The 21,374-nt window shown below is 36.8% G+C and overlaps 1 protein-coding gene across 3 annotated transcripts in view; it reads right to left on the bottom strand.

Annotated features, from left to right (window-relative positions):
• The window catches only part of JMY (junction mediating and regulatory protein, p53 cofactor), a 70,217-nt gene that overhangs the window by 20,345 nt on the left and 28,498 nt on the right, over positions 1 to 21,374 (bottom strand). For all 3 annotated transcript variants that reach the window (XR_012621751.1, XM_074813393.1, XM_074813394.1), the window contains exons 3-6: positions 14,091 to 14,241; positions 11,725 to 11,894; positions 5,533 to 5,698; positions 1,846 to 2,033 (exon numbers count right to left, since the gene is read on the bottom strand). Coding sequence is in view for 2 of the 3 variants with exons in the window: in XM_074813393.1 (XP_074669494.1) it covers positions 1,846 to 2,033; positions 5,533 to 5,698; positions 11,725 to 11,894; positions 14,091 to 14,241 (675 nt within the window). In the remaining variant the exon portion in view is untranslated. The remainder of the gene's footprint in view (positions 1 to 1,845; positions 2,034 to 5,532; positions 5,699 to 11,724; positions 11,895 to 14,090; positions 14,242 to 21,374) is intronic.

Consider the following 21,374-nt stretch of genomic DNA (forward strand, 5'->3'; position numbering starts at 1 on the left):
CTGCGATTTCTTTAGAAGCTGAAAGCTATGTATCTCATTGCAGCGCTCAACTGCAGATAATGCTACGCTGGGCAATGAAATCAGTGAAGAGCTGGAACTAGTTCTGAGAGCACTGTGATGTCCATGCTGTGACATCCAGCAGTGAAATTCGACATGGAGACATTACCTCAGGTCCTGAAAGCAGTATAGCAACATTCTTCCAGCACACTGTTGAGTAGACATCACTGTATTACTCCTGCACACAGACCCAGACAAGCAATACTACCGTAAATAACTCTGCACCATTTCTCAGTACACAGGTAGGCATGCTACAACTAGTGTTACAACTAGTGTTGCATCCTAGAACTAATTCCTTCAGTTTAAACAAGGTATTTTATCACAGCATAACCTTGAAACAAATGAGCCAATTGAAGGTGATTAGTTCATTATACAGATAAGAAGGCATGCTAAAAAAATCTCTACTCCTGCTTCAGGGTTGCTTCTTGATTTGTTAAATCCCGTAAGTTGTAAGTAAGGAACAGCAATCAGGCTGTCGCTTTTAAACAGGTTTGTCTACTCTGTAAGATGCCAGCAATGTCTTTTCATATTCAAGAGAAAATAGCCTAACTAATATAATGTGGCCTACGTTATTTAGCATAACATGACAGGATCTATTCCTTGAAATACTAAAAAGCCCAAGTTCTTGATACTTTTTATTTTTACAAACTCACATAAACAAATTCAATGACGCTGAGCAAACTACTTTCCATAACTGGCCATCAAAAGACTTTTCTTTTATAATAATTTATTTGCAGTCTTCTCCATATTGTGTTAAACAGAGACAGGACCATTACTGAAGGAAGAAATAAAAAACCCAAAATACAAAATGTATCAACTGCTGTTTTGTTTGATCTGCTTCAGATTCAGGTACAGAAATAGATATATTAGTTATGAAAGGGAGACAAGACTTGAAGGCTTTACCCTCAAACTACTAGAGCTGTTTACATAAAGGGGTCATGTTCCAACCTTAAAGGACATGACTGGGAACATACAACCACACCAACTGCTGATCCCAATCTAGAATGAGGTCTTAACTGAGACTTCTGCACAGACTTATACTATATAGTATGGGGTGCAAACCTTTTTTATAGTAAGTATTACAATACTCTCTCAAAACTTTGATATATTCTACTCATTAAGCTATATCGTTCATTAATAATGCATATTGACGCAACCACAGACTGCTAGGGAACAATAAACAAGTGATTCTGGAAAAAATGAATGAGCATATTTATATACACTTGATACACAATTTCAAGACAATAGCTATATTACTTTTCTGCACAACATCCTGATCATGTAATGCACAAAGTAGCCCTAAATAGCACACCTAGTTATACAAATTAAGAATATATACTGGATTTCATACGTATCTGCTGAATACAGAGTATCAATGACACATTACATAAGTTTAAAAGGATGAGGTAAGAGAATGAAAATAGAACTCATTAGTGAGAAAACACCCTTGAAAATTCTCTTCTGCAAATATATAAAACTACTCTCTCTAAAAACATGTATTCTAGCATGTACTTTCCATATTAAAGTATTCTGATTAGTTAACAGAAACAAGTTTATTTGCTGGCTTCAAAGTAATTAAAGGTTCCTAAAGTAAAAGGTAAACAATCTTAAATATATCAATTTAGTAATACACGCTATTGTATTTGATACTCTGTAAAACAACTTTTAATAAGTAGTAAATATAACCCATGAAAATTCTGGGAGGCTTGGAAGTTGTATCTGAAGTTAAACCTTTTGAAGTTTTATTAAATTTGCTAATTATGCTAGAAATTTTCAATTTAATAATACCTTTTTATTTCTGAGGTATGCTTTCTTGGCTGAAATACGTCCACGCCTTGCTTCCAGCTGGCGGATTTTTTGTTGTAACTTTTGCAGCTCCTCTTTTTGCAAGTATATAGGTGTTCCCACATCCTCTTTTTCAAGCATGGCTTCCATACTTTCGTAAGTGTCATAATATACCACTTCATCTCTCTTCTCTGTTTTGAAAATGTCAGCAATGAAAAAGTAAAATCAATAGTTTGTATTTCATTAAGCTTTTGTTTTGTTCAACAACCCTCCCACTGAGTTGGAAGATTTAATGTAGAAGAATGCTATCGTCCTTTCAGAGGACTATCGAAAATGTCAGAGGAAAAGCACTGAACAGCAAAGCACTGTAGGGCTTTAAAGTTTATAGGAAGAACAGAAATCAATACCAATGAAGCACAGCCTGGTATTCAGGTAAGCTCAGAGCACTGAAAAACAAATGCAACTCTAAGTGTACACTTGTGTCTGTAGCCTAACTTGATCACAATGTCCACACATGGTTTTGGGTCTCTTAACTAATACAAGGGACCCACGATGTGCAGTAATATCCTCTGGTCTTTACTACAAAGTTGAGGATATACAGACTCTTTCTGAACTCTTTGGCATGAGATTCTTCTGCCACTACTGACTATTAATTTCATGAAAGGGGAATTGGACAACAAAACACCAAAAAGTCTCTCTCAGGAGGTTTCTGACCTCTCAGTCACTGCTTCTGCTCAAAGGCAGCAGAGGGAGGGTAACTTCAAGGCAATCCTTCAGAGCATTACAGGCCTGAAAAGGAGGTCATTACTAAGAGTTTTATCAACACTCATGATTTTTAGTCTCCTGAGTATTTAGTATAACATTGAGCTCATTTCTTAATGCTGCTTTCTCATCTCTTGCCAAGAAGGAAAGAGTGATGATTATAAATCCTTGCACAACGTTGGGATGAAGAAGCAGCAAAGGCCTCTTGTTCCCTATTTCACTGGCATACTAAGTAGGATTTTTTGTAATACACCAAGAGGGATATGCATTACTGCTGGCTGGAACAGGCAGATACAGCTGGCATGACTGTCAAGTATCTACTCTGCAGCACCACCAAACCTTCTCATTTCAACTTCATCAACTACTTTCAGCAAGACCGTAACCTCCTCCTTCTGCTACTAGATTATTTGGGGAGAGGGGCAAGATTTTCTTCGGTACACTGTCCATTTTAAAAGCTGTTGTCACTTCATGTTATTTGTGTGTACAGTTTCTGCTGCAATCAAAATTCTGATTATTGTGCTAATTTCAGCTCAGCAGAAAACACGGCAGGACCAGAAAAGAAAGCACAACACTATATTAATTTTAAAATAAAAACTAATTAAACCAGACCAACTAGATTCTTTACTTCAGTGCTCAGTTTAAAAAAGAAAATCCATAAAGTTTCATCCACATGTAGCACTGCCAAGTCACTAGAACCCACTTTGAGACATCAGTGGATAAAAATAAGATTCACAGCTAACAATTGCATTTTGCCATGCACTTATAAAATGGGGAGAATTTACATGCAAATTTAATTTTAGAACACTTCCATGTAGAGTTAAAGGAAGGAATTTACAAGTGCATCCACGCCAAAACCATCTTACAAGGATGTATAAATAGTTTGTATGGACGGGATAAGACTCTTTAAAATTCTAACATAATAAATTCACATTTTGTGAATTTCAGTGCAGGTATTTACTTAATGACAGTAAAAAACTATTACTGTTGTTTATAATATGACAATCTATTATCATTTGGTACTTTTCAGATCCAATGTGCTGAGTTTGTACAATAAAATGTTTTTCTTCTAGCTTACAACCAACTGGCAGTCAAATCAAATCACACTCACTCTCAAAAAATTCTGTTGGGACTTCACTAGTAGTACTGCTGATATCCCTTGCATCAAAACAGAATGCAAAACTCTGAAGTATCTCTGCAGAGCCAATACAGTCAAAGAGTAAAGAATAGCAACAGCCTCTACAAGTCACTAAGACAAATCATACAGATGTGCACACTTAAAAGGCTATTCCTTTACTGACTATAAGTACGCTTTAAAAAGGAAGCATAAGAGAAGATGCAACAGAACACTTTTCTCTTTGACAGCATAGGAAACAACACATATTAAAAGACCACTATATGTTTTAAATGCTTTCATTCAGATTTGGTGCTGAACAGTCTTGAAGAGATGTAGCCACTTCAGTATCACATTCTTCACATTAAGTGTTCTATCCTCCCCACCTAAGTAAAGTCCGAAGAGGTAATTTCATCCTTTGAACAAAATTCCCACACATTTAAGAACTGTATTTTTAATTTTCTGTCCCATGGGATATTAGCCATTATTAAAAAACAGTAATTACTTCTAACATAGACAGCTGTCTTTAACAGAAAAAAAAAACCAAACCAAAACAAACAACCCTTTTGGATTTATTATTAAAGAATACAAATTTAAAATAGCAAAGGAAACTAGAATAGTGAACTACTTTGTTGCCAGGGGGGAAGGAGAAGGTTGGTTGTTTAGCTGACTGGGGATTTTATTTTATTTTGGGTCAGGTCATGGGGTTGGGAGTTTTTTTTGAGAGTTCTGGCAAAAACATTAGTGACAAGTCATAATGACCTATGATGTTTTTACAGCAGGACTAAACTCTTGAGGGCCCTTAGGTTTTACTCTCACTACTACATCAAAGAGAAAGGATTTTGATACACATTCTTTCTCAGCCTCCTGTTCAAGGGATTTCCTTTGGTCCACAGGTAAGTAAACCATACCATGTCTTCAGTACCAAAATTTGATGTCTGATTTCCCAAGTACAAAAACTATCTCTAAAGCACTAACTAGCTCTCCACAGAGGCACCCACTCAAAGCTGACACATTTCTTTAAGTCATTTACAGAGTTTTCAAACCTCATCTTCCATACATGCAGTTGTTGCCATTACAAGCCTAAAAGGAGGAGATTCACATGACAGCACTAAGAATCCATAATACCTGTTTTCTTTTTCCAGAGGTAACTCACAATACAATCCAGCTTGAAATCTCTCTTCTTAAATGACTTTTCTAGCCATAACAAAATTTGCTATGTAAGCCCTATGCACTAAACAGTAAAACAGAGCTGGTGTGAATAAAAGCATAACTATAGAAAGGTCCAAAGGACAGAACTGGATTCAAAAATGCTGTATGATTTATCTGTACCATTTCCACAGTTTGTAAGTACACAAGGTATAGGAGGTTCTGGAAACTTGGGGTTTGCGTCACTGCTCTAAATCAGTGAGACAGCAATGAAGGCAATGGCAAGCTTCAGAGTTTAGCTGAAGGACTCTGATTTGCAGGAATACCTTTTGAAAACCAATCACTTCAAAGAAATTAATAATACTAATACAAATTTTTAATGAGACAAGTCCAGTAATGAAGACATTTCTTCTTCCCTGAATTTAGTTTTTCAAAACTTAAGCAGTATCTTACATGTTTATTTCCAAACACAGCCCCAAACTTCTGTATGTGTATGGATACACCTTATGAACAGGCATAAATTTTAATTTACCAGTACTTATGTTAGAAGCTCCAGTTCTTCACATGATAAAGAATCTGTTCTCATTTTATTCCCACAGGCTTTATTAGACTCTTAGGAAGAGAATTATCTTTTATAGATTATGTCTTAATTAAAATGCATAAAGCACCTGACATCAGTCTTCTGATGCTTTCAAGTTGTGCTGTCAGCAGCAGCTCTTCACATTTCAAGATCTCAAACTGCACTTCATATAATTGAAGCTGTAGATCATAATAATCAGCTTCTAACTGGTCCAAATGAGCAATGGCTTCTGTACCACCTTTCAGGCTCTGCATCTAAACGAAAAGAGAAAAAAAACCAAAACAAACACAGGATACTGGGGAGAACAAAATCACAGACTTTACAATTACAGCTAGATACAGTCTGGTACACTAAATGTAACATGTTAAAATTTAACACATCAAGAGGATAAGATAGGTTTTGATCAGCTACACACTTTCAGACATCTTTAATATCTGATATTTTTTCTATATGGCAATAAAAAAATCCATGGCATTGGATCACACTTTCTCACTGTCCAAGTGACAAGTCATACAGTGCATAGCGTGAAACATCCCTACCACTCTTTTACTCTACTACTTGATTCTCTGAAGATACATAATAATATTAGTATTTTCTTATCTTCAGTCCAAAGAGTCTAAAAGTTGTTTTGCTAACTGCATCTAGAAAGCTACAGTTAAAACTCTCATTGAAGCTGAACTGAGGAAAAAAAAAGTGAAAGGTGATGGAAACAGGGATAATTACATGCACTGATCCTCTTCTAATTACAATTTAACTAAAAGAGTTTCACTGTTTCTGAAGGCCTTCACAGGAGAATGAAAGATCTAAAGTATCTATATATATTTTAGCATTTATTTGTGTCATGTGTTTGACACAGAAAAGTGACACAAGACACAAAGAAACTGGACAAAAACCATCCTCTTTTACTCTGCCAAACAAGATTTCACTGCTCAATACAGTTAGCCATTCAGATCATATTTAAGAAATGCCAACATGTAAGAGGATCTTATCTACTGTCTCACTTTGGAGGGAATTCAAAGTCATGCGACTCTACAGCCTGCATGCAGAAGAGTTAGGGCCACATCCAAGTGCCTGCTCAGAAAAATGTATCTCTCATAGTTTCTCTCAGATAATGGATGAAAGTAATTATAAGTATTACTGGGATTTGTGACCTATCTACCTTACCACTCTGATGAAATGCAGTCCAATTTCTGTATTACAGACATTCAATCATTAGAAAGGGATGTCTACCAAGCAAAAATACACGACCTAGCAAAGTATACATTTTAAAAAGTATTTGCTAGTATCTTTTTACATTATGGTGGTTTCTTCAATGTGTAAAACTGTATCTGTAATTAATAGCCAGAAATGAGTTTCCTTGGGCTTTATTAATCACACATGTTTAAATATACCTATACTAAACCAGAAAGATATCTGTACTGAATTAAGTCAAAGATCCACCTTACTCAATACCCTCTTTCAGACAAAGGTTAACCACAAATATACAGGAAGACGAAACGTAGTAGGCAGTGCAGTGAACCCTCCCTAAACTGTTTCACCAGTGTCTAGTACAGCTTGCAGCACAGCTTAAGCCACAGTGCTGCCTTTTATACAAAATAGACTTACTGGATTTTACTTCATAAATCTGTCCTATCCCTTCTTTTATAGCATGTATGCTTTTAGCACCTGCATCATTATCTGTTGACAGGGATTTCACAGCTGAATTAAACACTAAAGAAAGAGTTCTGTATATTATGCTTCTTTCCATTTAAGACTGATAGACATAAGACCTGTGAATCAATTCTTGTAATGTCTATTTTAAAAATTTCTTCTACTATATTGTATATTTACTGAGTGCAGTTTTTGTGTATCAACTATTAAGCCAGAAAGGCTCATTATGTCCTTGAGTAACATAAATCTTACAATCAATAATGTATAATTTACATGTTTCAGTCCAGTGTGACTGGTGCTGGATGGTGTTTGGTTTTTAATTTTTATTTAATTAAGGCAACATCATTCAAACTTATACAACAACCAAAAACTTTGTCAGTGAACTGTGAAATTCACTCAAACTTATGCTTTTTTTTTTTCTTTAAAAAAAAGATGTTCCCAAATTTAAGCCCACAGACTTTGTATAAAGACTGCAAAGAGACATAAACAGGCCACCTTCAGAAGTATCAGCTTATCAAGTTATAGCAGCTCAGGATTTCATTCAGCTGCACTGGTGTCTGCCTGACAAAGGACCTGTCTGACAACCAAATCTTAGTCCTACAAGCACACATTACAGATGCTGCCAGCTACCTGGTCTGTTTTAGGAGTGCAACACCACTATATTCAGTGTTTAAGTGCAATAGCAATGGGAAGTTAACGTTGTCATATGGTTCTCAGGCAGATATCCTAGCTACATAATACCCCCTCGTGAAAGAAAAACGGGGACCTTTAATTTCAACCATTTCTGTTAAAAACTTTATGTGAGATACTATATATGTGTGATAATTCAAATCAGTGTCATTACTCCTGGAAAAATGTCACCATTTTTTGTTAAAAATTTAAGAGTGGTTCAATTCTTAATGTTACAAGTTCCTCTCTAAGCTGTACCAGTAATTTCCTGCATCCTTGGTAGGTCTCAGACTGATCAACATGGTGAACGAAACATGAAGAACTTCAACATGAGAATGTTACAGGAAAAAAAACATTTTGCAGTTGGACAAAGAACTAGAACTGAGGCGATCTGTGTTCAATTTCCTGCTATGCCCCAACTTCCTGCATTAACTCGTAATGGCCTCAAGCTGCGCCAGGGAAGGTTTAGACTGGATATTAGGAAGCATTTCTTTACAGAACGGGTCGTTAGGCGTTGGAATGGGCTGCCCAGGGAGGTGGTGGAGTCCCCATCCCTGGAGGTGTTTAAGGGTAGGGTCGACATAGCACTGGGGGATATGGTGTAGTTGGGATCTGTCACTGTTAGGTTAATGGTTGGACTAGATGATCTTCAAGGTCTTTTCCAACCTAGGCGATTCTGTGATATTTATATAATTTAATCTCTCTGACCCTTATAGTCTTTGCTGTCTCATTCATACTAAGTGAATAACTTAAGCGGGCACTTAGGTTTCTTAATAGTTCTAATGCAGAAATACATCATCTGTAAACGCACATATTGTTAATAAAGATATAACAGGTTAAAACAGAAAGCCTCTGACAAGAACTATGAACACACGCACTAAAGGGGTAGGTGACAAAATTCAGAAAACAGCCAAACATGGAATACAGACATGAGGGCCATCAAATCCAGCTTTCAGACAAATCTAAAATTAACTGCTTTCAATAAACTGAGTTCTTAAAATAATTTCCATACTGTTATTGTTGTTCTTATTCTGCTTTTGTAAAAACAAAAACAAAACAAAAAGCTTCCACAAAACTCTGTTACTCCCACTAGAAGCCCATTCCACATACTCTCTCCTAACTGCCAGGAAACTTCTTCCACATTTCCAATGTACTCATAATCAAGTAATACCATTTGTTCTTGTGCCAGTACCGAACAGCAACACGCGTTGCTCTTGACTAATATTTATTCCTGTTAGCATTTTTGTGGAGAGCAATTTTGTACCATCTCAGCCTTCATTTTATTTGTCAAAACAACTTCAACTTCTCTTGCAAAACAGACTCGCTGTTCCTGGCTTCCCTGTGGTAGCCCTCCCCGTAACTGCTCCAGTTAGAACTAATCTTTCTTGGGTGATCATAAATGTGTGGAAGAAAGGTAGAAAAGAAATCTGACAAGTCCATGTGCAGTGACACTAAATACTTCTCCCTTTGCTGGAAATACCTGATATGACAGATAAAGAACATCTGCTGCTGTACCACTCTGTTGCATTGGTGGCTCAATCTCATTGCTACCAGTTTATAAGATCGTTATCATTCTCATCTGCTGTCATTTACAAAGTAATTAACTGGCAGTTCATGGTAAAAATGAATATATATATATATTAATAGCTATTACTAAATTTTCTATTATCCAGCCTTTTAAGTAATTGGTTACTGTTCGAACAGAAGTCATGTTTCAATCTACCCCACGTGAACCCTGACTGTTCTCTAGGTCAGGTATTCATTTTAATTCATCACTGTTGCTGTCTGAGAAACTTCAGAAGAAGGGAGTAAAATTCAGAAAAAAAACCCTCAAGTCTTTCAGTGTGAATATGGAAGCTCATCCTCAAAATCAACAGAAAATAATTTTAAAGAATTTCTAAATTATTTTAAGGGAAACACAGAGCACTCTGACCACTCATAAAAGGCAGACTCTTACTCATACCTAGCAGCTTCTTGGAACAAAAGTATTCCTCCAACCAATTAAAGAGTCAACTATAGTCAGGCCATGATACTACAGGATACAATATTACAAAAAATGAGGTTAAGATGATCACTCACAATTAGTATCCTGGGCAATCAGAAAAAATTCAGACACTGAAAGAAACATCTTTTCCCCTTCAAAAGTGTGTGCCACTGGTTTTATAATTTTTTTTCTTTTCTAAGGCTTAATGTTCAAAAATTCATAGACAACCTGCTGAACACCAACAGTGTCCTCATAAACAGTTACATCTGGTCTTTGCTCTGAACTATCATTCTTTCTTTTTTAATCCTCAACTCAAACCTGACAAATTAGTTTGTTATTTTAGTCCTTTTAAAAGAATATCCTGGTTTTATCTGCTGTCCCTAATGTAGCTAAATGGTTTGACACAGAAGGTATTTCAATTCTGCAAATATTTTCTTGATGGTAAGATCACAACCCTTCTTCTGCAATATGGTATTCCCAGTCACATTTGTCACACCCAACTTTGTGAACTTACGGTTTTTACATTCTCAAAGCAAAATAAAAGATGTTTCAGAACAGAAGCTGATCCTCATATCTCCCCACCACCATGTTTTGCCCCAGAGCTCTCTATACCTTATAATACACCATCCCAAAGCACCATGCCCTTGCATGGCCATCAGATGTTCCTCATTTCTCCATCCCCCAAAGCCCCAAACTCTCAGTTCAGAGACTTTCACCCACCTATATACTGCAATGCCATGCAGCCCCTAACGCTTTTGCACATCAAAACAAACAACCGCTCATTTGCCAGACTGAGATCTCATTCAACAGAAACCCAGAGGTGGCCTCCACTGGGAGAAAAACAAGATATGATATGGAAAAGATGATGCATGGCTGCTCTAAATATGTAAACATAATCAATATAATACTTCCAATTAGTACTGCTGGATTCTCTCATAAACTCTTAGCTAAGGATGGCAACAGCCTGATAAACTCATGTTTCCAGGCAACTCTTGGCTTTCTAAATCTAAAGAGTGTTGAAATAGAGCAAACTTTTTATTTTCATGCTCTGGGTCTTGCATGTACTCCCTCTTCCTTGCAGATCAGGCTGTCTTCTACAGAAGCTCCTAAAACAGGCAGTCGATCAGGCTTACAAAGCTACCAATCTATACAGTGCTAAAGTCATGAGTTCTCTGGATAACCTTTTCATAACAGAGCCACCGGTTTAGTTAGATTTTGCTGAAACATTTGAAAAGTGCTCTAAAAAAAGGCAACTGATTGAATAGAATGTAAATTTATATTAGGATGACAGAAAGTACTTAGCACCAAATATCCATATGATAGCAAATTTTAGAAGAGAATTTGTAGCATTTTTGCTTTTGAGGACATCTCATAAAACCCAATGAATGTGGGTTTTTTTCTGCTAAGACATTTAAACACAGTTTAATGCATGCACTCTTTCCTCATGAAAGCTGTAGCTGGCACAAACCCCTTCTGGAAGACTGCCTTAATAATTAGGATAATCAGGACAAAGAGAATGCAGTACAACAGGCTAGTCATCTGTCTATTTACTAATATTCAGACACCTTCCATCTGGAATGTCAGAACTATTCAAAAAAGGTGGTCATGCCTCTGACAGCTAAAGTGTGGAGATTACATAGCAGCAGATTTCTGTTCTATCCCTTCTCTTCATTTTATTCATCTCAGTGGATAGCTCTAAATAGTTAACAGTAAAAACTCTCTTCCTGACTAACCAGAAAAAGGTGAGCAGAAAACATATGTAAAGTGGCGTAAAACCCACCACACCTACATTGCAAACCTCGTTTGTCTAACATGGTAGAGTGTAGTAAAAGTTTAAATACTGACTTTTATTAGTAAAAGCTGAAAAATAATGACTTTCAAGTCTGGGTTTGTTTTGTTTTAAGTACATCAACACTCTTCAAGGTATAGTTTTTTTCTTCATATTTTATTTTTCTATTTATTGGTATGAAAAATTACCTCCTCTTTCAGTGCATGTTTCTTCTGTTCCAAACAGATTTCTTTAGCACGCATCAACTGCAAAGTCTCCTTAGAAACCGCATACTGAAGCTTTTCCATACGTTCCACTGCTGCTGCCCATGCTGCCTTACCAAACTTTTTCTGGTCTGCTCGCATTCGATCGTACACAGCTACAGAAAGCAAGAAAAGGCAGACAACTTAGTCTACTCTTCAGATCACTAGTGATTCTACTGAAGAGACAATGCACACATTTGTATCCAAAAGCATACAGAGTTCTCCTAGCAGGGAGTAGTCATTCTACAGAGTACTTACATTCAAATCCAGGACGTAAGTACTCTTACGATTCACGTAAATATGCAATTTAGCTATTTGTTGATCATTTTATCACTATAATTCCAATTTTTGTATCCACAGAGGGACCATTCTGAATATACAGTACCTGAACACTTGAACCACTGGTTCAGAATTCCTGACTTAAAAATATTTCATTAATGCTACCACGTGGTCTTAAACTGCATCCCAAATTTTCCTCCCTTCTGAAAGCACCAATTATCAGCTACTAAAGTCTCCAGTTTCCCTTAATAACTTCTATAGTGCAGTCATAAATTTAAACAAATCTGTGAAGTGAAAAAAAAATTACAATTTAAAACAAAAATTTCAGCTTGACCTTAAGTGTAATTTTGTAAGAATACTAAATTAAATTTAAATAACATCTATCTTTTAACACAAAATGCAGGTTGCTTCACAAAATTACTTCAAATTAACTAAACAAGTTATAATCTGATCTTAATATGCAGACACAAATAAGAATCTTTTCAGGAAGACTTCAGAGTAGCAGGAGTCCCTTGCTTGATTCAGATTTTCTATTCTTGAACCCCAGACAACATCTAGGCTGACACACATGAGATTTTCAACATTTTTAATATATAGAACAATCACATGATACTGTACACTTAGCTTTGCAAAGCAAAAGCCACAAAGTCACACAATCAAAGGGGGTAGCATTCAGACCCCAGATGCTAGAAGATATTACATGCTGCTGATAGGTAATAAAAAATACCTTTATGTTCTCATGTGGTTTTCCTCTGCCATCTTTTAGTATTTTGGTATGTAAGACCACCCTGTGATCAGCAGGAGGCCAAAAAACCCCAAAACATTACAAAACAGGCAAGCAACCTGTATACCAAAGGTCTATGGTTGTAAACAGTCTCCAGGCATTTCATTTCCCAGTGTTTTTCCCCACAATCCTGACTGCTGTAAGTAAAAAAAGCATGTGAACGAAACAAAAAGTAAGTAACTGTAAACATATGTTCTTTTTCAACTAATGGGGTATTTTATTTGCTGCCTTTGTCACACTAGAAAAGGAACCAAAGTGATTAAATACATTTAGAATTTTCTCTAATTAAATTCATTCCAACATGCTTGAACTGGTTTAGTCACTTTTTCAAAATGAGGTGGAGTTTCATGTTATCATCAACTTGGGTTGTCACCGAAAGGAATCATTTTGTAGTGACTGCTTTGCTTGAGGCAGATCTAGTGGTCATGTAGACGGATGACAGAAAACCTATCCCTTAAAAAATATTTTCTGCCCAGGGTACAGCTCATTTATCTGGTGTACGACCACTGTCACCGAGGCAAAGAAAGAAACAGGAACCCACAGTCAGGCAGGGACATAAACTCTGTCAGTGGTAGCCCACAGTCAAACTAAGAGGTGACATGAAACCCCATCCTCAGGTGTGTTTGCCCTAATAAACTCATTATGTAAGTTAAAATGGTACAAGGATGAGAGCGCAGATGTACACGGCAAGTCATATGACCCAGTTTTACTGCACCAACTCTTCAGTAAAACTGCTGCATTCTTCAAGCATAGAAATACCATGAGGATTTCTGAACAGAGCAGCTTTCACCAAGCAGTTAAACTGAGCTGTTGCTTAATATTTAGAGCTATGGAAAGAATTACTGAAAGGCAGGGGTGACACGAAAAGGAAATTAATTGAAAGGTAATAAACACTTACTATGGTTGTCTGCCATATCCAGTACAGAAGACAGAATCCATCAGGGACTCTATGCTCCCAAATCCTTCGCAAGTGTACAGTGCAGCTAATACAATCACACTGAGAAAGTGGTTGTGAAACTTTTATTGAAAATCTCTATTTTGCTCACTACTGATGATGTTCTGGAAAAGGCTTATTGGTGAAAGATTTGAATAGACATAGAAGAAGAAACAACTGGGAATGACAGCTGCATCTTCCTCATGGGAAGATTGATGAAAAAAATAAATCACAGTACAATACAGAACATGGTAAACATTAAACAAATTTTTAAAGATCTTTTATCTGACGGGTAGGATAGTAGAAAATAACTACCTTTTTGTGTTTTAGCTGTTATTTCAAAGTATTTAACTGTAAGATCTTGAATAGAAAGCACGGCCATGTGGGCTTTTCTCTGCCAATCAGCATCTTCTTTTTGCAGACTCTCAATTCTTCTGGGGCCTAGGTAGTCATTCTCTATCGAGATCTGAAAAATAAATCAGTCCATAATTAACAACACAATTTTTGTTATTGTTGTTATTGTTACAGGAACCAGTTTCAGGGTGGCTAAGAAAGAAAGAAAAACAAAAAAAGAGAGAAAACTACCAGCAAATCAAAACAGCTTCTATTCAACAAAAAAACCCTCTTAGAAGTGCTACCTTCTGTTGAAAAAGTTCATCCACGGTTTCATTACTATTCGTACTGGAAGCAAAAAAACCTCAAATGTAAGTCTGATTTGTCAGTATCTTTTTGTTAAACATCTTAATACCTTCAGATAACAAGCATGCTTCACCCAGGCTTTCTTCCAGCCTGGAATATTTCATTCTGAAGTGAATGAATGCTCTTCAGACAGAACAAAGCCAGAAACAGGGGATGTGTTGGGGTAGTGGTAAGTAATCATCAACATTTTAGAAGTTTTCCTTTATTATAGGTGACTTTTTAAAACATATTTTCCTAGTGCCTCAGAGTTCAAATATCTTTCCAGTGCCAAGATCAAGCCAATTTCATCCTGAAGTGACAACTATCTGAAACCAGTAAAAGATTTGGAGTTTCTTTTAAAAATTAATAAAAATGTAGCCTTCTCCCCAAACTGGAAATTTTTACACACTTTTAAAAAGTTATCAAGGAGTCCCACTACAGACAACAGGCTATATTTCTAAGTAATTAAATATTTAAGCCTTCTCCTGCAACACCAAAGCCTTAACTTTGAATATTTTTCATTTATATCAGTTAAGAAGACACCTCACTAGTATAGACAAAAAAGCGCAAACCGAAAAGTGCTCATAATCTTATATGTCCCCAGATATTTTAACTTGAAGTTCTAACGTCTCAAATACTGATTTTGATTTCACAAAGCTTCAGTCTGGTCTCAAAGAGCCATTCCACTCTATAGTTGAACAGCAAATGACGGGTTTTTAAGCGACTGTTCAGGATCTACCTCTGCATATCCCCTTATCCCATCTCTTACAGGGATGACTTTTATAAGTAAAAATATGTAAATGCCTTCTAAGTAATTGTTCATTTCTTAAAAATGTTTAAAGTAGTTTAATAATGTATTACAATCTGCTACTTATATATTTCCAAAACCGTTTGAAAGGTAACAGGCAAAATAAAAATGTGGACTAATGATAAGTAAATAAACATTTAATAGATAGGTTGTAACATGTAATTTGATGTAGCACATATTATCATGGTACCCACAGGGAATGCTTATGAGTGGACAGACAAGAGTTTCCGAATAAATGTCAAACTGTATGTATATACCAGTGAGTGATGACTGAAGTTAATGCTTTCCATTTACGCAGAACTCTGAAACAACAAATTCCTTTGAGAAATGGGATAAAAACCAATACAGTTAAGTCTTCCTTTTCTATTCCTTGGTAAAGATGAGGTAATTTGATACTGGAATTGATATAGGATCAATGAGTAATGTGAGTAATGTTCTTGTTAGGCATTATTTCTAAGAGTAAGAAGCCACAGCAAGGCACAGATAACCTAAGAAGCCTTTGCTTTTGTAATACCCATACAAGTATGCATATTTACATGCAGCCACAGGCAGATGGTCACAATCCTACAAAGCTCTAGAAACTGGGGGAACAAGGAAGAAGACGGGGTTGTAAATGTTTGTAAGGATGGACCAGTTCAACTTGGTACTGTTACCAACAGGTATCTTCCCTTTATGCATCCGTTCATATACACATTCATATTTAAAAGACACCAACCAATATACTCCACAAATTACTATGGTCTGGAAGGAGGTGCCCAAGTAGTTGCATAAACAAGAATAGACCAACATCATGCCTTAAGCCTGCAGCAACAGTGGCATGCTTAATGAAAGTCTGAAAGGAGTCCCTGAAAGATACACAGGACAGAAGCATTTCCCTAATGCTGCTTGAGCTGATCTGCTGATGCTCAGCAGTCTTATAGCCTAAACCTACACAGCTTGTTATCTGACAAGACAGTCGAACTCTTAGAATTATTGAGCATGAACATGAATAGATGAAGATTCTTCTTGAAGTGTCTTGTAGTACAATCAAAACACCAAGGTACAGCTAATGTTCATGTTTGGACTTTGCATTCTGCAACCTGGATAAGGGACACACAACGTTACATTTCTGGCTCTGAAGCTATGAAATGATGGAGGAGGAATCAGGCAATTTTGGCTGGGATAGGATTAGTTTTCTTCATAGTAGCTAGTATGTTGCTATGTTTTTTGATTTGTGCTGAAAACAGTGTTTACACAGAGGCAAAGCCTTTTCTGCCTCTCAGTGAGTAGGCTGGGGATGCACCAGAAGTTGAGAGGAGACACAGCCATCACAGCTGACCCCAACTGACCAAGGGATATTCCATACCATACGGCATCATGCTCAGCAGATAAAGCTGAGGAAGAAAAAGGAAGGGGGATGTTCGGAGTGATGGAATTTTGTCTTCCCAAGTAACCATTAGGTGTGATGGAGCCCTGCTTTCCTGGAGATGCCTGAACACCTGCCTGCCAATGGGATGTGGTGAATGAATTCCTTGTTTTGTTTTGCTTGCTCGTGTGGCCTTTGCTTTACTGATTAAACTGTCTTTTATCTCAACTCATGAGTTTTCTCCCTTTTACCCTTCTAATTTTCTCTCCCATCCCACCAGGGGGGAGTGAGCAAGCAGCTGGGTGGGGCTTAGGTGCCAACTAAGGGAGGACATTCTCATTGTTTCAAAGGGAATGTCTATTCAACAGGCGAAGATGGAATCTAGGTGCCCGTGGAGAACAGTTTTTGACAGGTGAAAAACTCCAGCTGCCTCTGTAAGACAGGGGGCTAGCTAGGAGCTGAGGATGAACCTTAAACTGAAAAGCTTGCTCTATTCACATCCAAAACTGCTGGATCAGAGTACACTGTTTGTTCCAAGCTATGTCAGCCAGAAGCAACTGAGGTTCAAGGTGACAAATTCAGAATGAGAAATTTCAAGAATACACAAGAGCTGCAAATGCTCAGAAGATCCATGCTCCTGGAGTAACAGTCCTCAGCCAGAGATCTTCGTTACTCTTTGGAGAGTCTAGTTAAGTTCAGGATAACACACACGGCAACCTGCTGCCAGCAGAAGGCATCTCAGACCATTCATGGGGCAGTAGGAGTCAAATGAGCCAAGAAAAATTCAGACAAGTTAACTGTCTATCAGCAAGCCAGGAGCTTAGCAGTGCATATTACAAACACAGGTACTCTTTTACCTAGAGCAGCCAGAGATATTCTCATGCAAAGGGGAAGGAAAGCATTCTAGTCACTTTAATACTTCATGAGCGGATGTAATTTTGGGAAAAGCAGACTTGTCAGAAGGAGACTTCAGAAAGGTATTCAATGAATACAGTCTGCACTGTGTCCTTGAAGACAGGTCCTTGCTTCCCAGCTTTGTTTCTATTAGATCAATGACTTTCTGGGTGGCAGCACACTTTAAGACTCCCCTTTGGTTCTTGGAAGTTGCTGTCTCTGGGGTCTAGCTGTCTGCTGCTTCCTGCTTCTCCTAGCAGGCTTACAGTGCTCCTGCTGAAGCTTAGTTTTCTGGTCTCACCTGACATACACATCCCTGTGGCCTCTGAGAGCCTCTCCATTGACCTGAACATGCTCCAGTGCTCCCCGTGAGAAAAGCAATCTCTTCCCATCCAGCCAGTGCATTCTACCTGATTCAATTTCTCCATCAAGAAATGTAACAAAGAGTTTTTTAAAATAAAATACCAGTGTAAAAGAAAATACTGCTAGCAACTTTTCCAAAGATAATTACTGTCATTCATAATAGCTGTAATAGGGAGAAAAGTTGTGGAAGAAAGACAGGGAATCTGCCTCTGGAGGCTGCAGCTTATGAAGAACATACAGCAGCTTTCCTCCCCACCTACAACACCTTCATGGTGGAAGTGACCATCCTTTGTTTATCCTACTAAAAAATTAGAAAGAAAAAGGGAAACACATGTGGACCATTAAACAGTAACATGAACAGGCTCATGAGTTTTGAAGGTTGCTTTCTATATCCTCTTCAATAATTAATCACCTTGATGTAAGACAATAACTCTCATTATGGTATTAAAGGAAGGTCTTACATGCTTTCTGCATTCCATTACTGTTTGCAATGCGTACATAACATGCTTATGCTTCATTTTGCTCACTGCACACCTTTATGATGTCAACATCTTTTCTTTTTATAGTCCATAAAAGAGCACAGGTCATTATAGAGACTAAATAGAAACACATTTTTTATATTACTATTGTCCATGCTAGATACGACTAAGAGAAGGCACCAAAGAATTGAAATGGACAGAGTGAGGAACGAAAAACTAAGTGCTGTCATCTAACTGACTCTTCTTTTAAGCATATGTACCTATTTTTGATTCAGTAAAACTTTAGTCAAAGTTTTAGGTTAGTTTTTTCTAACCTAAAAGGCTTTTCAGTTCCCTAACATTTTCTCAAACTCACTTTTTGGTCTGGAAGTTCCTCATTTGGACTCAAAGTTCTTGAGAAAGTAAGGTCTAACAGAAAAACCTCTCATCTCACAACCAAATCACATAGCCAAATCTACAGTTTCTCTTCTAGTAATCACTTTAAAAAAAAAAAAAAATAATTCCAGCTATTCTTCCTAATAAACCTCTATATTCTCTTTGAGAAGAATCCAAGAATCATGGTAAAATTGGCTAAGATTTTAATTCCCCCCCCCCCCCGATGATGAAGCTCACTTTTGAAGACTTTCATGTTTTGCAAGCTTTGCCTCAGATAATGCTTTGAAACTAAGAAAATTATGACAGTTTTCACAAAAGTGGTTGTTGGAAAGCACACAAGAGGAACAAACAGCAGAAGCCATTAACTTCAACACATCGTGTAAACATCTATTTTCATCAGCTATTGCTTCAGAGTAACAGAACATAAAAGAACACATTTCTACACCGTATGGATTATGTTTCTGAAGGAAAACAAATTAGTTCTTCAGAGGAAACAAACTGAAAGGAGGTCCATAATCTAGCCTGTGAGCAAGTGAGAATGAATCACAAAGGCAAGACTCCTCTAGCCCTAACATTCTTCTCTGGAAAAGTTCACAGATTGTTGTTGAGTTTTAAAGAGAGTAAACTAAGTTTATTGTGAGAAGGTATGAAAAACAGGCCTGCGACTACAGGATTTTGTTAAGTTTTATACAGTATACATCTCCTAAATAAAGAAATAGTCCTCAAGGGTCTTTAATACTTTCCAGGTTCTTTCTGAAGACAGCTGGGACAAGACTGACAGAAACAGACTGCCAGGTCACATTAAAGCTTAGGCAGGGATCTATCATATCTCTACAGCTCCCTTTGTTATCCCTTCTCCTAGGTGGACTTGTAATAGGCAGAAAAGTAGAAAAACACAAGATGTAACAAAAGCAGTTAGTTATAAGAATGAAAAAAATTGAGGGAACACTACAGAGGCAATATACAAAAAAGGAAACAGCTTCATACATAAAGGACTGTTTCAGCTCAGATACTCAGCTATGTTCCTTCAACACATTCCAGGAGGCCAGACAACCAATTCCAACCACAGCCTGCTGGATATAGTAGCCAGAAAGCATGCACTGCAGCTTCATTATCCATTCAGGGACTTGCAAAGTTAGTCTTACAGGTTTTAATTCAGCTATGCTCCCAGCTGGTAACACAAACCCAGCACTATTTCCCAAAATATGTTATAATTCTGTATGTACAGCCCCAACTATATTAAGTGAAAGCACTCAGCTCTAAAAAGGGCTTTACAGTTTTACTAGTTTTATCCTAAGGAATACTGATGTGGAATTTAATGTTAATACATGCAAACTAACTTGGATTAGATGGTCTAGATTCCTTAAAATATCTGGAGCCTGGGACTAACAATACAAACTACAGGGATCTTGATTATCTTAATCAAGATATAGGAGAATGACATACACAATTCAATAAAGACTGTAAAGGAAGTAACAAACTAAAAAGCAAACAAGATGTTAGGACATACATAAAGAAAACTGAACAATAATGTCATTGTACTGCAAAAGGCAGTGGTGAATGTTTTTTCCTTGAATTATGGAGAATGCTAAAATATTAAGAAGTATTCAGAAGAGAAAAATCATGGAAGATTAAGGTTATGTCAAGAGTAAGAGGAATGACTGGGATTTTTCAAATGTTTTTTTTTTCCCTAGACACATAAAAGTGTATATAAAGGAGTATTAAAATCACTAAGTTAAAAGTATTTTATTTTGGTAACTGACAGATTTAAGGCCGAATTGTGCACCCTGTGTTACGCCCTCCTTATTTATTCATGTATATATCACAAAACCTTTATTTACATTTCAGCTCCATTGACTGAGCTCCATGCTAAAAAAAAAGTTCACCTTGAAAAGAAAGCTTTATTTTTTTAAAAGGAAATATATTTTTAATAAGATATATTCTACTAGTTATCTGAAAACTTTGTCTAAGCAAGTGAGCTCAAGTATTAAAGCAAGTGGGCTTGAGTGTTTCCAGACATTCTAGATTCTGTTTGTGGATGAAAAGGATTGAATGTATTTTAAAATCTTCACTTAAAAAAACCTCAATATATACAATAGACACAATGTTAAGCACGTCCATCAAGAATTCAAAAATGGTTGATAATTTTTATATACTGAAAAAAGAAAAATAATGACACAAGTATTAGATAAGAAGAAATCAGATTAAACACGTAATACCCATGAATAGGTATACTGAAAGTAACCTTAACAACTGCAAATAAAGCCCTACAAAATCCAGTATAGAGTCAGCAAATATCATGAAAGCTTTCAAAAATTGTTTTTTCAGAGCACTACTGAAAAGAAGTACTAGATTTCAAGCTATTTACAGATTTAGGTAAACATGGACTTGCAAAATTTACACTCTTATGATCGTTCTTCTATCTTTGAAGACCTTAAGCCCCTTTCCTTGCCCTCCACTGCCTGCATAACATTACAGAGTCTCTTCTTTCTTTCTCCTTCCCTATCTCCAACACTGCAAAAGAAAAAAATACATCTCCAGATTTCACTCTCCTTCACTCTAATCCTTGCCGGCACACACAATTTAGTATTTTCCGCATGCTTAACATCCTTTCAGAGTTTCGGCAAGATGTGTTTTTTGAATGGACACTGATTCTG

Source organism: Strix aluco, chromosome Z (assembly GCF_031877795.1).
Source record: "Strix aluco isolate bStrAlu1 chromosome Z, bStrAlu1.hap1, whole genome shotgun sequence".
Taxonomy (NCBI): Eukaryota; Metazoa; Chordata; class Aves; order Strigiformes; family Strigidae; genus Strix; species Strix aluco.